Below are 18,514 nucleotides of genomic sequence, written 5' to 3'. Positions count from 1 at the left end.
ACCTAACACATATTCAGCATGTGTGTACCACAGGGTGCACTCTATTTACTTTTCTTTCTGATGAATGTATTCACTTTTTCTTTTGATATAATTTCTTCTCTCCAAAAGAAACTCCTAGCACTGTTGACAAATTGCAAGTGCAGTAGCTCATGCTACTGCACAGATACCCACATGAGCAATAACTTAAAAAGTATCTCACAATAACTATTTTCACCCCAAGTATTTAAGCATAGTACTGCATTGAAGCATGTTAGAAACGTGCAAAACAAGTGACAGCACAAAAATTCTCAATCTTAACAAATACCACCCTTTAAAATATGACGGAGCCTGTAACTCAACAGTTGGAAGTATACACATCCCTTGCTCCCCCCTTACCAGGGAGTTGGAGCATCATATATGATGCGTTCTCATCCCATTAGTCCAAATGGCCTGATTATTATTCGGAGAGGGGGATCCCTGAGCACGAGATTCAATCCTCAAAAGTCCCACATTGTAAACCCTTCCCCTGCTCACCCTTTACCAGGGTGTTTGTTGTGTACCTAGCACTAACCCACAGCAGGGTTGGGGGAGCCCTGGGATTAGGGAAAGCAGGTGGATTCGAGTACTAGCCACCTGAAACTGCCTGCTTTCCCTAATCCCAGGGCTCCCCTAACCCTGCTGGATTAATCCCTAACCCCAGAGTGGATTCAGGTGGCTAGTAGCCTGCTTTCCCTAATCCCAGGGCTCTCCTAACCCTGCTGGATTAGTCCCTAACCCTAAGGGTTAGTGCTAGGTGCATAAGAGTTGAAGCATCATATATGATGTGTTCTCATCCCATTAGTCCAAATGGCAAACGTAGCCTGGCATTGATTATTATTGGGAGAGGGGGATCCCTGAGCACACCTTCACAGTTGTGTATGTACGAGATTCATTCCTCAAAAGTCCCACATTGTAAACCCGTAATGAGTTATTAATAAAGCCCACATATGCTAGCCATATTTTTGCATGATACAAGTAGAAAGGGATTCGAAACACGCATACTCATGCGTGCACAACTATAGACTGACATGTGACTGCATAGACATTTCAAACCTTACTAAATAATTGGGGTAGAAGGGGATGACAATACAAATAAAACTCAACATGGGGAAACAGCATTTGCATGCATGTTAATTACTCAGGTAATGGACCGAAAGCTTCACCCCACTAAAAGCACACTTCCATAAAGATCCAGTAGTGATCAGAACCATCCTCCCACCAAAGTGCAATGCCACACACCTCAATACATTGTAGAACTTCACTTCAAAGAAAAACTCACTATATTGACAAATTATTGCTACCGTTACATAATCAATCAGCTGTAATAAATCAATAGAGACCATGGCTGTCTGATTCACCTTCAGAGTGAAAGGGTTTTAAACCTGACATGGGCACAATACAAAGACTGAATAAGTAAGGGAGTTACAATATAGTCTAGGGTCTTTAAACACAAAAAACCCTTGGGCACCCAACATCTTTGATGATGCACAGGGCCCAGGCAACATTGCCCATCAAAGCCCATGCAATACCTACCAATCATCAGATTTCTCACAGCTTTTAGATGGACCAGTATATGAATAAAGGGCCTTGAAGGAACAATATTTGTCCTCAAATTTGCATTGGAAAATAGGTGTATAGTGAGTACTTCCAATATTATTAAGTTAACAGTGCTGGTTAGTTTATAAAAACAAGTGGGAGATGGTTGCCAGAGGTGCTTACCTCACGTGGTAAATGAGCCCGAGAGAGAGTGTTGATGCTGGTAGCTCAGTAATGAGGTCTATACCACTGAGAAGAAAAAAAACTAACCAGCCAAAATTGCCTACAGCTGCCAATCGATTGGAAGCAATCCTTGATCTACTAAAATTTCATTCGTTTTAGAGAAGTGCCTGCAAACATACACCCGCAAGGTCAAACACCATCCACACAATGGCCACAAAAGCATTGGGAAAATTGACAATAACAAGCACCATAAGTTACTGCTAGGCAATAACCTGCATGTGAAGAAACCTCTGCGGGCTGAGATGCCTGATGGGTGGGACGCCTTCAGGATATGGTGACTTGTTCTATTAATTAGCCTGTTCAGAGAGCATAAAAGAGGTATTAATCAGAGGCTAACGTAAACTGGAGTAAAACAATACCGGCCAAGCCTGGCCCTGGAAAAAACATAAAGGCACCTTAGCTTTTCTTGGGCTGAGATCCCCCATAGAAGGAAGACTACACCAGACCTTTGCTGTGCAAGTGCTCGAATAGCAGCATCAGTGAAAGGCTCCCAACCTTTTTTGGCATGAGAATTTGCATGATGGTCGCGCACTGCTAATCAAAAAACATGTTAGACAAGCACCACTGCACCATTTCACTTCACCGCAAGCTGAAATCAATAAACCAGCAGAAAACTTTACTAATCCTATTGAAGAAAGTTTTCTACCTGTGAGGACTGTGTTCAACAAAAGCACCCCCTATTCAACAGATGCAACCAATTAGAGTTAAAGGCAAAGTAGCAAAATGGCATTGTGCAGTGTTGGGAAAAGCACAGACTCTTCTAAATATATATGGCTTTTTCTCCCAGCCTCACAAACAACAGACCTGGTGGGCCCATTTCTCTAGATTTCCATGTGAAGGAAAGTCACAGCGAAGATCGCTCTCAAGCTCCATGAAGATGTTGGCAAGACTTGAAGGAAGTTTGATACCCTTCTCCACAGAAAAACAAAGGCCCGTGGCTTGGCCTGGCCCATGATACGGATCCTGCATCCATACATTAAAAATCATGGCCATCCTCATATGATGCATTGTGTCCCACATACATCGCGCAAATGTAATTGTTGGAAAGGGTTCCCAAAGAGTGTCTCAACAAGAAAGTAAAGTACTCTGTCATGCATTTGTGTGTCCCACATGCAGCGTACATGTTGAATGCATACCTGGCCAATGATCACCACCTTTACTTTGTCAAATGGGCATGAATTGAAGGCATTGAACAACTTGGCTGGTGGTGGATAGATGGGAATCCTTCCAGCTGCCTCCTGGCTTACAAACTCGTGAAGGCGCCCCATGTATGGCTTCTGAAATTCTCCTCCTAGAACTTCCACCCATGTTTTCTCCACCAACAGACTTTCAAACTTTGGAAACTGCAAGCTTTGTGCTGGTTTACAAATCAATCAAACACATGACTGTTACAAAAAATATGTAAGAACTCACCAAAATCATGAAATAAAGAAAAAACACATGGCATTTCAGAACTTGAAAATGTTAGAAAATTAAAAATATATGCATGACAATGTAAAAGAGGACATGCATTTAGACACTATCAGCCAGTATATTATTGAGACAAAGACACCATAAGCTAAAAAAAGTGACTAGTCTAAATACCTTGACCATCTGCAACATTATCTTCACACATACGCATGTTGCGTCTTGCAAGTGCAGCTGCTTTGTTGAGCTCCATCCTTATTTTCTGTTCCTGGCTCAGATCCCCACTTTCCTTCTCTTCCAAGTTGTTCTCTTGATCCTTTGTTTGGGGCTGCTCATCCTCATTGGAAACCAACTGTAAATCTTCTGCCTTATCTAACTGGCTTTGAGAGATTGCCATTGGCTCAGTATGTTCTGCACCTTCACTATCTGATTGAAAGTGTTTCTTTAAATCAGACCTCATGGAGCATCCTAAAGTTACCGTGACTGTCTTGGAGACATTAGCTTCAACCTGTGCAGCACCAACATCACCATAGCTTGAAGAAACATCTCCACATGCATCCGAATGATTGGTACCCTTGATGGGGATGCTTGCAGCATTGGCATCACCATAGCTTGAAAACATATCTCCAAATGCATCCAAATGCTTGGTGCCCTTGATGGGGGTGCTTGCAGCATTGACATCACCACTGCTCAAGAAAAGATCACCACATGCATCCAGATGCATTCTACTGCTACTTTTCGACGAGTCATCCATCAAACTTGCATTCAGATGTGCGGGGCTCTGCAAAGAATTCATGGCTGAGTCTTCTGCCCCTACACCACCATCATCATCATAGCTAGGGCAATAATCTTGAAGTGCCTCAAAATGTAATTCTTCAACGCTTTTCAACCTGCTAGGCCTTCCATTAAAAGCTTTGTCCTCCATCGTTATGCCATCGCCGGGCCATTGAAGCTGAGTAACAGTCTGCATACTGCTGCCCTTTCGATGACCAACAACTGCTTGCTCTTGCTCACGCCCTTGGCTTTTCTTCATCGAAATGCCAGCGCCTTGGATTGTATAAGCCGAAACCCTTGCCCTAGAATCAGGTGCCATAGCTCTGACCCTAGAATCAGGTACCAAACAAAATCTACAATCCGAGGGTTCCTCTACAGCTCGAAGCCTCTTGCGAGGATGCACCACGCCTGAAACATGTTTGGTTGCTGGCGCCATGGAAGATGGCGACAATCGAATGCTATCAACAGAGAGGGAAAGTCCAAAGGTTTCCTTACCTGCTGGTAGGAGGAAGACTGTCAGATTGACATCATAGCTGCTCTCTGCGTTCTGAAACCGTAGAATTGATGAGGAATTGAAGCTTGCACAGGAGGCACATCTTCTGAAAGAGGGATTACGGCAAGCGTGTGCGTTCAGCAAAGCGCAGTCGGAGGGCCATGATGCAGAAGTGGAAGAAGAAGAAGAAGAAGATGGCAGAGACAAGGGGAAAACCATGGGCAGAGAAATAAGGAGAAGAATGTTGGAGACCTGAATTTAAAAGAATGGTAGAAGCCTGAATTTTGAGAGATTTTTTTAAAATAAAAACCCCAATATAGAAGTACAGGGTTCCAACCAATCAAAATAAAGATAATGCTTGAAAAAAAGTAATCGGGATTTAGTACTAAAAATAAAAACCCCAATATAGAAGTACAGGGTTCCAACCAATCAAAATAAAGATAATGCTTGAAAAAAAGTAATCGGGATCTAGTACTAAAAATATAGTAAATGTTGGGATTATCAAACTACAATATGTATAATTCTGTTCCTTGACAATAAAGGCAATGCCAAATTTTAATACAGAAATTCCAACTCGGGAAAAAAATATACAAACCATAATTTTCAACTAGCACTAATTTGCACATTGCCATCAGGAAAGGGAAACAAGTCACTCGAGAATGTTGGCCAATTTTCTAGCAAGGGCTCTCGCCTCCATCAATCGCCATTGTCTATTTCCCACACCATCCTCACATGTCTACAAAGGATCTAGAGGTGGTTGCAAAAGTTTCCCATACTGGTGCCATACAAATCATGGTTACAACACCACCACCCATTGTCACACTGAACATCACTTGTGTCCTGATGACCCTACAATAGTGTGTGTGATGAGCCTTTGAATTTTGTGTACTAGAATTTACAGTTGGATAGGAATACAAAGCTTGATACATCACTATTTTTGGTGACAATGGGCACTCCATCGGCAATGTTTGTACATATAAAAGAGTGTCCTTACATTTTTTTATTTTATTATTTTTTCCAACTAGCCTTAGGCCCAAGATCCTCCCATAGTTACCATTTTTTTCACTACCCGTATGTGCTTTTCACCGCTCATAGGCGCTTTTTTCCGCTTGTTAGGCGATGCCGTTGAGGGAGCATCTTATGGGGGCTTGAACCCAGGACTTCAGAGTGTCCTTACATTGCAAAGACGTCTTTTGTATATGTTGAAGTGCTCTACCAAGTCATGTATCTCACGATCACAACATGATTTTTACACCTCATATTATATATAACATATTACTTTTTCCCAAAACTTTTATGACATTTTTTGTCTAGAATGTTAGTCTAGGTCTAGTCATTCTTTGATCAATTATTTCTTTGATTAGATTGTAGGTCTAGTCATTATTTGATCACTTATTTATTTGATCAATGGAGAAAATAGATCATTATTGGTCTAGTCATTTCCTATCATTATTTGATTGTGTAGAAAATAGATAAGTGTAGGTCTAGTCATTTCCTATCATTATTTGATTAGTGTAGAAAATAGATGTTAACGACTTTGAGAGTTATTTTAGAGCATGATATAAGTGGAATCAAGAGAAGCAATGTGCACTGTTTTGAAGTAGAAAAGCTTGGTTTCTCTAAGTTTTGGCTGAATCATCCATCTTGAGTTGCCATGAATGTGATTTTGTGCCAGTTTTCCATGTTTGCAAGTCTTATTTGAAGGTAGAGATGTTGGAATTTGGCTTCACAACATGAAGACCTTGTTAGTTAGAAGTAGCTTCATTTGGAGCTAAAGAATGTCTTCATACGATGCTGGCATCAAAAGTTGTGGCCATTTCAAAAGGGCTCTTTTTGGACACTTAAAGAAAAAGAGCACCGATTTTGCCACCTCATGGGTCTACTCATGGGTCTACTCTAAAGATGGCTTCCCAACTATTTAAGGCACTCTATGTTGGGTTTGTTTTTTTGTTTTTGGCATATGCTTTTAGAGGATGGCTTCCCAACTATTCAAGGCACTCTATTTTGGGTGTGTTTTTTTATTTTTGGCGTATGCTTTTCGAGGTGGATCTTCTTGGAGGAAAAGCATGGTGAACTTAGCTTCTCCTTCTCCTTAATCTCATCATCATACGCAAGTGAGTATTGTTGGTCTTGGATACCAGGAACAATATGACACAACCTCTAGTGAGGTTTCTATGAGGATTCTATGGAAGGGAGTGACGATAGTATAAACATGCACAGGTAGGCACAATAATAGAAGATACTACTAATGTATAAACTTGCATAAGTATGCACAGTAATAGAAGATACTACTAATATATAAACTTGCACATGTATGCATAGTAACAGAAGATACTACTAATGTATAATTATGTCCTCACCTTCCAGAACACCAACAAACAACCTACTAGGGAAATCCCTAAGTTATTTCGGGATAAACCCAATTTTTGAGGTTCCAGTCGTCCGAGAGGGACCCATATGATGAGGAGTTAAGGGAAGATGCAATTTCAAGGAACTTCGACTAGAGCCAAGACTGAGGGCCACTGGAAGAAAAGTAACCTTTAGCTTTGAAATAATGCAACATGAAACAAAGTCATGTGACTTGAGGAGGGAAGAAAAAGTTTTGTTGAGTCCAGAAGGTCTCACAAAAACAAGAAATTGAAGAGCATCAACAACAAGAGCTCAAGGAAAGAGCGATATTATGTCTAAGTGGCCGTCAAACTACAATGTTAAGGAATGCTTTGGAACTGCCTATAATAGTACCCGCCGACTAGAGATTCAATTGATGAAACTCTAAACTATAATCCTACAAGTTAGCCAAGAACATTAATAGATATTCCTAAATGGGGTAATGAGACCCAAGGAAAGGAAAAAAGAGTGGAAACCTAACTTAGAACTCAAAATTTGGTTGTACTACATTCATTGGACATGTTTGTTGATATTGGTGCAAGAATTTGTTTGAAATGGGTGAACTGCTAAAGGATTCCATGAGATCGCGCCATCTATGGGAAGAGCTACAGACGCATCAAATGTGAGAGGAATGATCACAATAGAGTAAGAGAGACTCCCATAGTGATGCATGGGAATGCATACTCCGATATACCACCCATATGTTCTGATGACAACAACGATAAATAAATGTGTCACATAACCCATTTCTATAGCATTGTGTTCTTACATGCTATACTCACAAGTCAAGGGCCAATGTGGGATACTAAGGAGGATTACTTGTCATCATGTAATAAGGGTCTATGTCTACCGCACTCAAGAGGGGTGCCGTAAAAGCAGCATGACCTTGACTCCCCAAAATGGGGATAAAGGGTAGGAAAGTAGAAACAAGAGTCAAAGAAAGTAGAAAAATTAGATCTAGATTTGGACCGACAATGATTATTCCAACGTTGGCAATCGCTACAATTAAAAGATCTACATATGTGACCCCAAGGTGAGTGTTACTTCTAGAACTACACCTTTTGTATCTACAACAGCATTGCATGGAATGCCTAGAGCTGGGTATGTACCAGCCCTACCAGCCTCTACAGTTGCAACCCCAGTTGCAATGTATATGCTAAGATTGGCCAAGAAAATAGGAACAGGGATGTCGAGAGAAGTATAAAATAGTTTTGTATTTGCTCATGTTGGCCCTGTTTGGCATAGTTGAAGTTAGCACATCCCAAGAGACACATTCTACCGGAAGGGTCATTGACTCATTGTGCTTTTGCTAGAGCACCACAATTGGAGCTTACTCATCTTGGCCATGTTTACATTCTTATAGTTAGTGCATTCCAAGAGACACATTATAAACAAGAAGCTCCTTGGAGCACTCTCCAAGAGCACCACATTAGGCATACATATTCGCTGAAGCACTGCTAAGCACAATATTATACACACACTTAAATTGTGGCCGACCGGGCACTTTAGGCTCATAAGAGGCCTAATTCTATTATAATGACTACTCTCATAATATATCCATGAAGTATATCACTTATAGGACCATCTTAACTTGCTACCACATGCTCTTAAAGCGGGAATCACCATAAATACTCCGTCACACACCATTACGGGCGCCCGTCCAAGTTGTAGCTTTGGACACTATTGCTTCATATCATGAATGTATGACCTTTTGGTGTATATATCGTGACTCCTTGATGTAACATAATGGTAGTAGCTCTTATTAATCCTAGAATTGGATTAACATTCCCCCCTTCCTGATGATGATCGCGTCCGCATGATTGCATCCGCATAATCGCGTTGAAAACCTTTGTGTGGGGAGAATGAACAAGCTTTGTCAATGGCTTTGATGTTGAATGGCATTCAATGGTCTTTGTTCCTCCGAAAGGAATAAGAAAAGCTAGTTAATGAATGAAGAGGTTAGTGGTGTATTGGGAATTCCTAATGGGGTGGGGGCTTTTTGTGAATGATTGTATTTTTATATTTGTGTGAGCCCCTTTTTTTTTGGGGGGGGGGGGGGGACTCCCTTTGTCAAGGTGCAAGGAGAGGCAAAGCACGGACCCATGGTAGGCACACCTAGGAACGCACTCACACACCAAGTAGGCACGTTAGGCCTCCCGGGGTGCGAGTGAGGTTCTTGGGGTGCCAAGTGCCCCAACGGGGTTGCCCTCCCTGCCTTGACGCGGCGATCGGGCCGAACGTGGAAACGGGATCGAAAAAACGGTGGAAACGACGGACTAGCGAATCGGCGAGCTGTGCCGTGCCGATGGGCCGAGACGCGTCTGGGCCGGCAGATCATGGATGGAAGGCAAGTCCCGAGCCTAAGCCATGGGAGTCGAGCTGAGCATGAAGGCAAGTGATCGGTGAGACCCGTAAGGAAAACATATGAGACGTGCTCGACGGGCCGATGGAGCCGTTTCATGAAGCTTGGTATGTGGTTGGCCGTCCCGCCCCGTGGCTAGATGTCAGGGGACCGCTCCTCCCTGCCCCCTGACATCAGCAAGGTTACATGTGATTTTTGTTAGTGGGGACACTAAGAGATGTTAATAATGGGAGAGAAGAGAGAGAAGAGAGAGAAGAGATGTTAATAATGGGAGAGAAGAGAGAGAAGGATCCAGAGGAACGTAGCCTTAATTATCCGAATGAGATGATGATTCTTAGTTCCTCATTTGATTCATTGAAGTGACATTCACCATTTGAAGTAATTAGCTTTTGATGATGTCCTTTTGTATAGTAAGATTCTTGTCAAATGTTGTTAAGTAGGACCTGATCTTGTCTTCTTTTGTCCATGTGCTTTTTATGTTTTTATATATATTTAGGTGCTCTTAGAAGTAGATTTTCATGAAGTACAAGATTTGAGTCATATAGACTCCTATTGAACTGCTCTGTGTTGAAGTATCCACTTGTTGGTGAGGATTGAAAGAATTACATCAACTTGTGAGGCTAATATAGGTATCTTCACTAAGGATTGAAGATGGTGGCGTCGTTTGGAGAGGTTTGTAATTTGAAGGAAAATTCTAGGCGATGGGTTGTACCATTGACCAGGCTTTCGCCCACCATGGCTCCCCCATCCAGAGATATACCTGGAAGTTGTTGATGGTGACACTTTGGGACAAATGTTCTCCAGTGCATGAGTATGGATATGTACTCATGAAGCAGCTGCTACATTAATTTAGCCAAAAGAATAGTGAGCAATAAGCTTAACAAATATATAGTGGCTATTGCGTGATATGGCTTAATCTGTGATGGGGCTTAAATCGTGAAAGTGCAAGTTCTTAAGCCGTGAGATGGAACTCCTTGAATTGTAATTCGGTGAGATGGAATTCTGTGAATTTACAGATTTTAACATTTAAAAAAAATAATAATTTTATGGGTCATCTATGTCATGATTTGCAAGCAACAGCTTCTTAAGTGCTCATTTCTTACTTCCAGAGGGGTGATAAGAGCATTGTTATTCTATTATTGATGTGCTCCTAAGTCTCTGTATTGCTTCTTGAATTTGTTGCTGAAATGATGTCGAGGTAGTAGGGAAGACTTTTGATTGTTTGCTTGAACAGACAAGCCTTGTGTTGGTGCTGAATGCATGAGAGTGGTTGAGGGATTTGCTTGTTGTTGCTTGGGCCTCCATTCTTGTCGAACTATAGGTGAAGTTGTTGGGGTTGAAGTCGGTGGTGAGGTTTTCTTCACATTGTTCAATTTTGGCACAACCATATGATGGAATTACTATCATAGTATCCTTGTTGTTGAAGTACATGCACAGGCACCCATCTTTGACGAACACTGTAATTTGGTTGCCGATGTGCTTGGTGTTGAGGCTTTCTTCTTTGTGCAAGGTTAGGGGACTTTGTGATGCGCTTAGGGACCCAAGCTTTGGTATTTCTTTGGTAGTGCCCTTGTGCTTGCAGCGTGTTTTTGGTACCCACACTTGTTACATTGGTGGAGTTCTTTGAGAAACTCGCATAGGTTTTTGTGGACGGTGTTGTGGAGTATTCTTCTTCCTTGGCTTCCGAGTGCTGCATTATTGAGGAAGAGGTTTTGACTGTCGAGGCACCCAAATTTGATAGGCACCTTCATAGTAGCCTTGAGCAACAAGTAGCTGCTTCTCCACCCACATTTTGAGACTTTGTGATGCGCTTCAGGACCCAAGCTTTTGTATTTGGTAGTGCCCTTGTGCTTGCAGCGTGTTTTTGGTACCCACACTTGTTACATTGCGGGAGTTCTTTGTATTTCTTTGGTAGTGCCCTTGTGCTTGCAGCGTGTTTTTGGTACCCACACTTGTTACATTGCGGGAGTTCTTTGAGAAACTCATATAGGATTTTGTGGACGGTGTTGTGGAGTACTCTTCTTCTTCCTTGGCTTCCGAGTGCTGCATTGAGGAAGAGGTTTTGACTGTCGAGGCACCCAAATTTGATAGGCACCTTCATAGTAGACTTGAGCTACAAGTAGCTGCTTCTCCACCCACATTTTGATAGGCACCTTCATAGTAGCCTTGAGCTACAAGTAGCTGCTTCTCCACCCACATTTTGATACTATTAAGATATTGTGATTGTGGGAGTCTTGGTGGAGTTTTCTTTAGGGTTGATGTGGAAGGTTTGGGGCCCTCCTTGACTTTGGCTGGTGCTGAGACTGCAGGTTTGAGACTCATGGGCATTGTTGATGATGATGAGGTTAGAGTCTCTTGTGGAGTGGTTGTCGGATGATGAGGCCTTTGAGCATGTGGTTGTCTCCTTTGATGAGGTTTGTCGATGAAGATGCATAGGATCCGAGGCCTTTCCATTGAGTTTCCTGTTAGAGATAAATAGTTGGCTCTGGGAACTTCTTCAGGAATAGCTATTGATTGCGAGGTTTCGGCATTGAACTTTGTAGGTGAGGATGGGGTTGAGGGAGCAGAGGCTTTATCGGAGTTTGTTGTTGATGCAGATGGTAGGTCATTGTGTAGAGGAGCTTTTGTGGAAGAGGCTTGTATCCTTTTGCGTTCAGCATCATAGAAATCCATTAAAGTTGGATCCTCTTCTTGGCAATATGGTATTGCCAACTTTTTGTCATTGACCATCATGATGACTCTATCGTTAGAGCAAAGCACAGTGGTGCTTGGGTAGTAGCAACAGTCCATTTATGCCCCAAGATTAAATCTACTTCCAACACATACTCAACCACAAAAAACTTGCAAGTAAGGGAGTTAGTTTCATTATACATTGTATATTCAAAGTACCCCAAACATGGCATGTTCAAGTCTTGTGTAAAGTTTATTCTTTCAGGATGGTGGGCCGTGAGTGTTGGTTGACCTAACAAATCCCATAGCTCTAGGGTCATGAGATTGTGTTCTCGCATTGGATAAAGCTGTGCTTGAGCTGTGGTGATTTTATTTGAAATTTCCAATCCAACGAAAATCCTAGGGATCTTTTTAGTAGTAAGATATGTTGGAAGTTCCAGCTCCTGCAAGGTTTCTTCCTCTCTCGTAATAGCAATTGTACATTGTCTGCAGGAGTGTTCAAGGTGATTGTTTGCATGGATTCATCTAATGAATACAACGATTCACTTATCCAAGGTCCACCAAAGATGCCATCATACTCAAGGGATTCTAGGGTAACATGGAATGTAAATTCCATATTGTCATCGATTGTTTGAGTAGTGTATCTAAAGGAACCTCGGACTTTAATGTTTTGTCCATTGGCTCCTCTTGCAGTCTTGTTTTATGGAGTTTGTTATATCCTTGTAAGTATAACTCAGGTTGAGCCATTAAAGGTGCAAGTGCTAATGTGATGCTGGCTTTATCAAGAAGAGCATTCCTCCGAATGAGGTTTTGAGAGATTGTTCTAATCTTGTAAGGTAATTATTGAATTCCTCATGTGCTTTCTCAAGCCTATAGTTCATACAATCTATCTCAAATGACTCTTCTGTAGAAAGTATGTCTTCCTTTTGAAAGGGAAAGCGATACTCTTCTAGGCTTTGAATCTTGGTTTCTCTTTATGAGGCTCAATCACAACCGGTGACCCTGTAGTAAGACATTTAACCAAGCTAAGCATGCTCTCCTGAGCTTGCTTTTTGTGTTCCTCATTATTATCCATTTGGGGTGGCTGGGTGGGTTCTAGTTTCTTGATTGGTCTATGTGGTGCACTGAGCGAAGAGTAAGAACTTGTTTCATCCTCACTTAGTGATGTACTAGAACTTGTTTCATTTTCTGACTTTCTTTGGTTTGTTAGTTTTTCATTATGTTTACCCATGTGACGAGATCGAATTTTCTTTTGGGTTTTTGTATTCCGTGTCGCACATAAGGGTGTTGAGGTTTGTGTGGTGGTCTTTGATATGGATGCTTCTACATCATGTATAGCTTTTGGCTCTTTCGTGTTTATGTCCCCTTTTGGGTTTATGTCCTTTACAGACTCTTTTTCCCTGTCTTTTAATTCGACCTTGGTTTCGATAGTTTATTATCCTTTGTTTTTCGTGGTTTTAGAAGGTTTTGTTTTCTCTTTTGGGTTCTGTTTTAAAGCATGTTCTTCTACCCATGTTGAGGTATTGTCTTTTACGTTCTTTTTGACTATTTGTCATACCTTGGCTTGTAAATGTGTAAGCACATCCAATGGCACTGTGGACAATTGCCCGTTTTGTACACTTAAGATATTAAGAGTTGTATTTTGAAAGACAAGTTGCATTGACACAACTCATCTTGGGAAATCTTGGAACATGTGATCAATGCCGCATCGTTCACACATTGGTCACACATTGGTCACAAGGTGTCAGTGACTATGGGCATGGAAGTATTCCAAACTATGCAGTCTGCCACCTTGTGAGATCCACGACAATAGAAACACTAAAGTGTCCAATTAACCGCTTCTTGAGCAGTTTTTACCCTTTGGACTGTTTCTGTTTGGTGCACGGGAGGTTTTGAGTCCGTTTGTGGATGACGTGGGACACTTTTTAGTATCATGGTCAAAGGTTTTACAATATATGCAGTATAGAAGAACAGGTGCCTTGTATGCACAATGAGGATTGGGATGGTCGTAGTGATTGCATTCAACACAAGGCATTTCGTTTCTCACTTTTAGAGGCATTAAGGATGTTTGGTTCTAAAGGTTTCCTTCCTCTCTTAGAGATGTTGGCTGCTGTATGGTTTTAAGCAAGGCTACATAAAATTCGGGGAGGAATGTCAATTCCAAGATCGATCTTTCTTTTGCCATTGCTTCACTTGGTTTAGATGAGGAACACCTCGTAGCATGATCCTCTTCTAGCATGCTGTCATCTAAACGTATTGCTTCTTTACAACATTGATCGAATGTTTCCGGATTGGATATAATGATCAAGTTGTGTAAGCTGTTATTCTTCAAGCCCATCATGAAACATCTCCTCAATTGAACATCATTTAAATTTTCCCATGACTCACAACGTAAGTCCAAGAGTTTTATCCGAAGGATAAAATCTCTAATGGATTCATTGGGTTGACGCTCAATTGAATAGAGTTCTGTTACTGCACTCCATCAATCACCTTGTCTGGAAAAGCCATGTATAAAGGTTGATTTCAAGGTTTTGAAGTTGGTCTTGATCACCGGCATCAATGCGATGAATCATCGACTAGATTTTCCCTCTAAGCATAAGTTCAACGTATGTACCTTAGTGGGACAGTTGGGATATCCAAAGGCTTCACATCTCTGTTCAAACATTTGATTGAACATTTGATTGTACCTTAGTGAGGCAGTTGGGATATCCAAAGACTTCACATCTCTGTTCAAACATTTGATTGAATTGAGCAGGGTCTGTTATTCCGTCATATTTGCCCATAATTTTAAAAATTTGTACGACCATATTTTTGTATAAATCATTGAGGCTGTTTGTGAGTGCTCTTGTTGGAAGAGACTCAGTGAGTCCTAGTAAGTATATCCAAGGTGTGGGCATCCAGGAAAGGGTTGGTTCTTATAGGGTTTGCGAGAATGTTAGGCAAGGGACCAAAGCCCAGTGGGATCAAGGTGCTAGGGGGTGTAAAACCCGATGACACGCTTGTTATAGGCATGGCCAATGGCATTGGGAGGTGACTTTGTGGCATAGATCTCAATGGCTCGAAGATGTCAGCCATTGGATTCAATCCTTGTGTGATCCCTGTCAATCCCTCTATCGTGGCCATGTCAAAGTGCCTAAATGCTCCTTAATGAGCAATCACATTCTTTTTTTTTACTTTTTATATTCTCCTATAGCCCGTTTTACAGCCTCAAGAGGCTTGGCGTACTCTTCTTTATGTCAAACGGGTGTCCGTTCGTCCCAATCAGCTTAGGCGCTATACGCACGTGAACATGATATATTTTTCCAAAAAAAACGTATACTAGGAACTTCCTAGATGGAAGAGGAGGTCCTAAAACCTATTTTCCATCACTGTCTCAAGACGAAAATTTTTTCTGAGAATTTTTCCCTGTTTTTGTAGCACGTTTTTGAGGGTGTTCCAAATTTTTTTTGAAAAATTCTGTATGAGAGAGTTGTAATATTTTTGGAGTACTACAGCTTTGTTTCCCTGAGTTGTTTGTGATTTTGTTGTTTAGACCCTCAAAAGTAGCCCGAATATGGCTCGTCGTCGTTTTCGTGTTGTTTTTTACAAATTTTCGTGGTTTTTGGGTTGTTTTTGCCTCGATTTTCGGGTCAAATTTTGAGGCTACTGGTCTCGGAGGCCAAAATGGTTGATTTTGACTTTGGACGACTGAGTCCAAAGTCGAAGACTCGATGTCAGCTTTTCGATGAGCCCTAAAGCGCCTTCATTGGATATACAGTTTAGTAGATACGGGCCTCCAAACAGGGGTATTTCCAGAGTTTTTTTTTCTGGCTCACGGCCGGACCTTTTCATGGCCTGCACTTTCACGGGCGAACCTTTTCACAGCCTACACTTTCACGGCCTGCACTTTCACGGTCGGACCGTTTCACGACCTACACTTTCATGGCCGGACCTTTTCATGGTCTGCACTTTCATGGCGGACCGTTTCACGGCCTGCACTTTCACGAATGGACTTTTTTCCGTTCACGACCGGATTTCTGTTTCATGGACAGACTTTTTTCCATTCACGATCGGATTTTCATTTCACGGATGGACTTTTTTCCGTTCACGGTCGGATTTCCATTTCACGAACTTTTTTCCGTTCACGGCCGGATTTCCATTTCACGGACGGACTTTTTTCCGTTCAACGGTCAGATTTTCGTTTAACAGACGAACTTTTTCCGTTCACGGCTAGATTTCCGTTTCACGGACACTTTTTTTCCGTTCACTGTCGGATTTCTGTTCACGGTCGGAATTTTTTCGTTCACGGTCGGATTTTTTATTTTTATTTTTGAAGTCTAGTGGGAAATACAAGTTTCCCTTTTTGGGGGGCGGGAATTTTTTTTGAATTTAAAATGAAAGGGATATGGGCATCTTCCCAAAAAGGTAAGTGGGAATCAAAAAAGTCAACCTTTTAATTACACCCCTTACACCCTTCATAAATGACCCCCAAAATGGATAAATTGACAACTCATGAGCATCTACTCATTGAATGCTCATTAGCCTTAATGAGTTATGTAAAAAAGTGATTAAAGATTAATCTTTTCACTAATCTTTCCCTCTTTTACACTAATCAAGGACTCTAATTAACCATTAATCCCTATTCACATAATTGCGCACATCATTGGATAGAGCAAGGAAAAACTAATCTTTGTGCATCAATAATTGTGTAAATTAATCTAAATTAGAAAATTAATTAGACTCTTAATTATAGTCTCCTCTTTAAGGCAAAATTAAGCAAAGAGAGTCAAATTTATCCAATTGATCAAAAAATTGATGTGATTAGGTGTTTTGATGTATCTAGATATTCTCAAAACACTCAAAAACCTCAATTTTGACTCTTATATGATCAATTTAGACCCCAATTAACACATTTTTTAAATTTTTAGCCTCTTGAACGAGATTAATCACCCTTAATGACAAAAACCAGTCCATTAAGAGAAATTAGTCAAATTCAAGGGTTTTTTTATAGTTTTAAGAAATTTTTTGAAAGATCAAGCTACTCCTAATGCTTTCTAACACTCTAATCCAAACAATTTCAACAAAAAACACACAATTAAACTCAAATTAATGATCTTAGATCTGTGCTTAAACTAAAGAGAGCTAACATTCACTAAGAATTGCATTCTCTTGCATTGTTTGATGCAATGGATGCAAACTAAGCCTAATACAACTATGTTCAAGCCCTAAGAACATGAAAAACCACAAAAACATCAAATTAATCTAAAAATTAAGCAAAAAATATTCTTTTCAAAAACAAAAAAGAGAGCTATTCTACACCAAATCTCACACAAATCACCATCAAATCCATATCTTTTTCATGAGGAACCATTAATCAAGATAATAGGCAATGGGTTATACGTAGATTAGAGGCAAAACGATGGAAAAAGCCAAGGGATGGCTCCCCGGCATGGCACCAAAAATGTTATGGCTCACCTTAATCCTCCTTGAAACACATCCAAAAAGAGATTACCTAGTGAACTGCAACTATTGTGTGAGGGTCTTTCCCAATGGCCGAACTCGTAACCCTTGAGGTCTCCAAGCTCTAAAACTCCTTGAGAAGCAATTCCACCACGTCTCCCGCGAGCGTTGTCACACCGCCGCGTTGCACTACGGGTCCTCGTCCCTCCTCTCATCTCAATTCACTCACACACACTCACTAGCATGCATTAGGGAGAGAGATTAGCAAGAGCAAGACTCAATTGCACAATGGGAGAGTATGTTGTATTATGAGAGAAGTTCACTTATATACATGGCCATAAGTGTTCACACACACTTAAACTGTGGTCGACCGAGCACTTTAGGCTCATAAGAGGCCTAATGCTATTACAATGACTACTCTCATAATATATCCATGAAGTACATCACTTAGGACTTTATCCTAACTTGCTACCACATGCTCTTGAAGGCGAGAATCACCATAAATACTCCGTCACACCATTACGGGCACCCGTCCAAGTTGTAGCTTTGGACACTATTGCTTCATATCATGAATGTATGACCCTTTGGTGTATCTATCGTGACTCCTTGATGTAAGATAATGGCGGTAGCTCTTGTTAATCCTAGAATTGGATTAACAAGTAGCTCGATTGATTTATAGTGATTGAGTTTGGCAAGTTCTAATCATTTCTAAAATTTTATCGTCCAGTTGTATGTGGAGTCGGATCCGTTTATCCTTCGTGCCTCTGGAGCTCGTCATTGGCAGGACTGGGAAAGGACTCCTTGTTGGGCAATTACCTGAAGTCCCTCAGATATGCCCAAGTGCTGGTCTACCATTCAAGGTTCTCGAAGGAGAACGTTACTTCTGTGCTTAATGTATTGAAGGTTCTTTCAAGCTATTTAGGGGGATATCCAATGAGGTGGAAAACAGACAAAGCTTTTCTTTTGGATAAGGAATTTGCTCTGCGGACCTTTGGACAGGGCCCCGGATACCTTTTTTTAAGAAGTAATTATTATTTAGCCTATGCAATGGCTTGTGGGCTGAAGGATCCCAGGATGCTTCCCCCCTATGAAAAACAAGAGCTTGTCCGTTTTCGGCAACCCGTTTCAAGAGCGCTCCCTCAACTAGCTATAGAAGATCCCCCTCCCCCCACTATAGAAGAGCT

The 18,514-nt window shown here is 41.2% G+C and overlaps 1 protein-coding gene across 3 annotated transcripts; it reads right to left on the bottom strand.

The window, feature by feature from the left end:
- Positions 1-322: 322 nt before the first annotated feature.
- Positions 323-4,751, bottom strand: LOC147619592 (uncharacterized). 3 transcript variants are annotated; one of them, XM_086773260.1, is made up of 8 exons: positions 3,382-4,751; positions 2,934-3,154; positions 2,602-2,760; positions 2,444-2,474; positions 2,193-2,328; positions 2,010-2,093; positions 1,738-1,904; positions 323-456 (listed from the first exon to the last, which is right to left on the bottom strand). In XM_086773260.1, the coding sequence occupies exons 1-7, from the start codon at positions 4,688-4,690 to the stop codon at positions 1,838-1,840; spliced, it is 2,007 nt and encodes a 668-aa protein (XP_086629386.1). In that variant the 5' UTR covers positions 4,691-4,751; the 3' UTR covers positions 323-456; positions 1,738-1,837. The 3 variants fall into 3 exon arrangements, with proteins under 3 accessions (XP_086629386.1, XP_086629385.1, XP_086629387.1); XM_086773259.1 differs by lacking the exon at positions 323-456 and adding an exon at positions 1,122-1,400; XM_086773261.1 differs by lacking the exon at positions 323-456 and adding an exon at positions 1,122-1,400 and having other exon boundaries at positions 2,244-2,328.
- Positions 4,752-18,514: the final 13,763 nt, after the last annotated feature.

The sequence above is a fragment of the Cibotium barometz genome, chromosome 33, assembly GCF_041138505.1.
Source record: "Cibotium barometz isolate CiBa-2024 chromosome 33, ASM4113850v1, whole genome shotgun sequence".
Taxonomy (NCBI): domain Eukaryota; kingdom Viridiplantae; phylum Streptophyta; class Polypodiopsida; order Cyatheales; family Cibotiaceae; genus Cibotium; species Cibotium barometz.
The sequence above is the reverse complement of the archived record's forward strand: the minus strand, read 5'-3'. Positions and strand labels throughout refer to the sequence as shown.

Excerpts from the sequence above, each read along its gene's own strand:
- LOC147619592 (XM_086773260.1), bottom strand. The coding sequence starts at position 4,690 with ATGGTTTTCCCCTTGTCTCTGCCATCTTCTTCTTCTTCTTCTTCCACT. Across the intron at positions 2,329-2,443 it reads GTTGAACACAGTCCTCACAG|TGCGCGACCATCATGCAAAT; the intron begins GTAGAAAACTTT and ends TTTGATTAGCAG. Across the intron at positions 2,094-2,192 it reads TCAGCCCAAGAAAAGCTAAG|GCTAATTAATAGAACAAGTC; the intron begins GTGCCTTTATGT and ends CTCTCTGAACAG.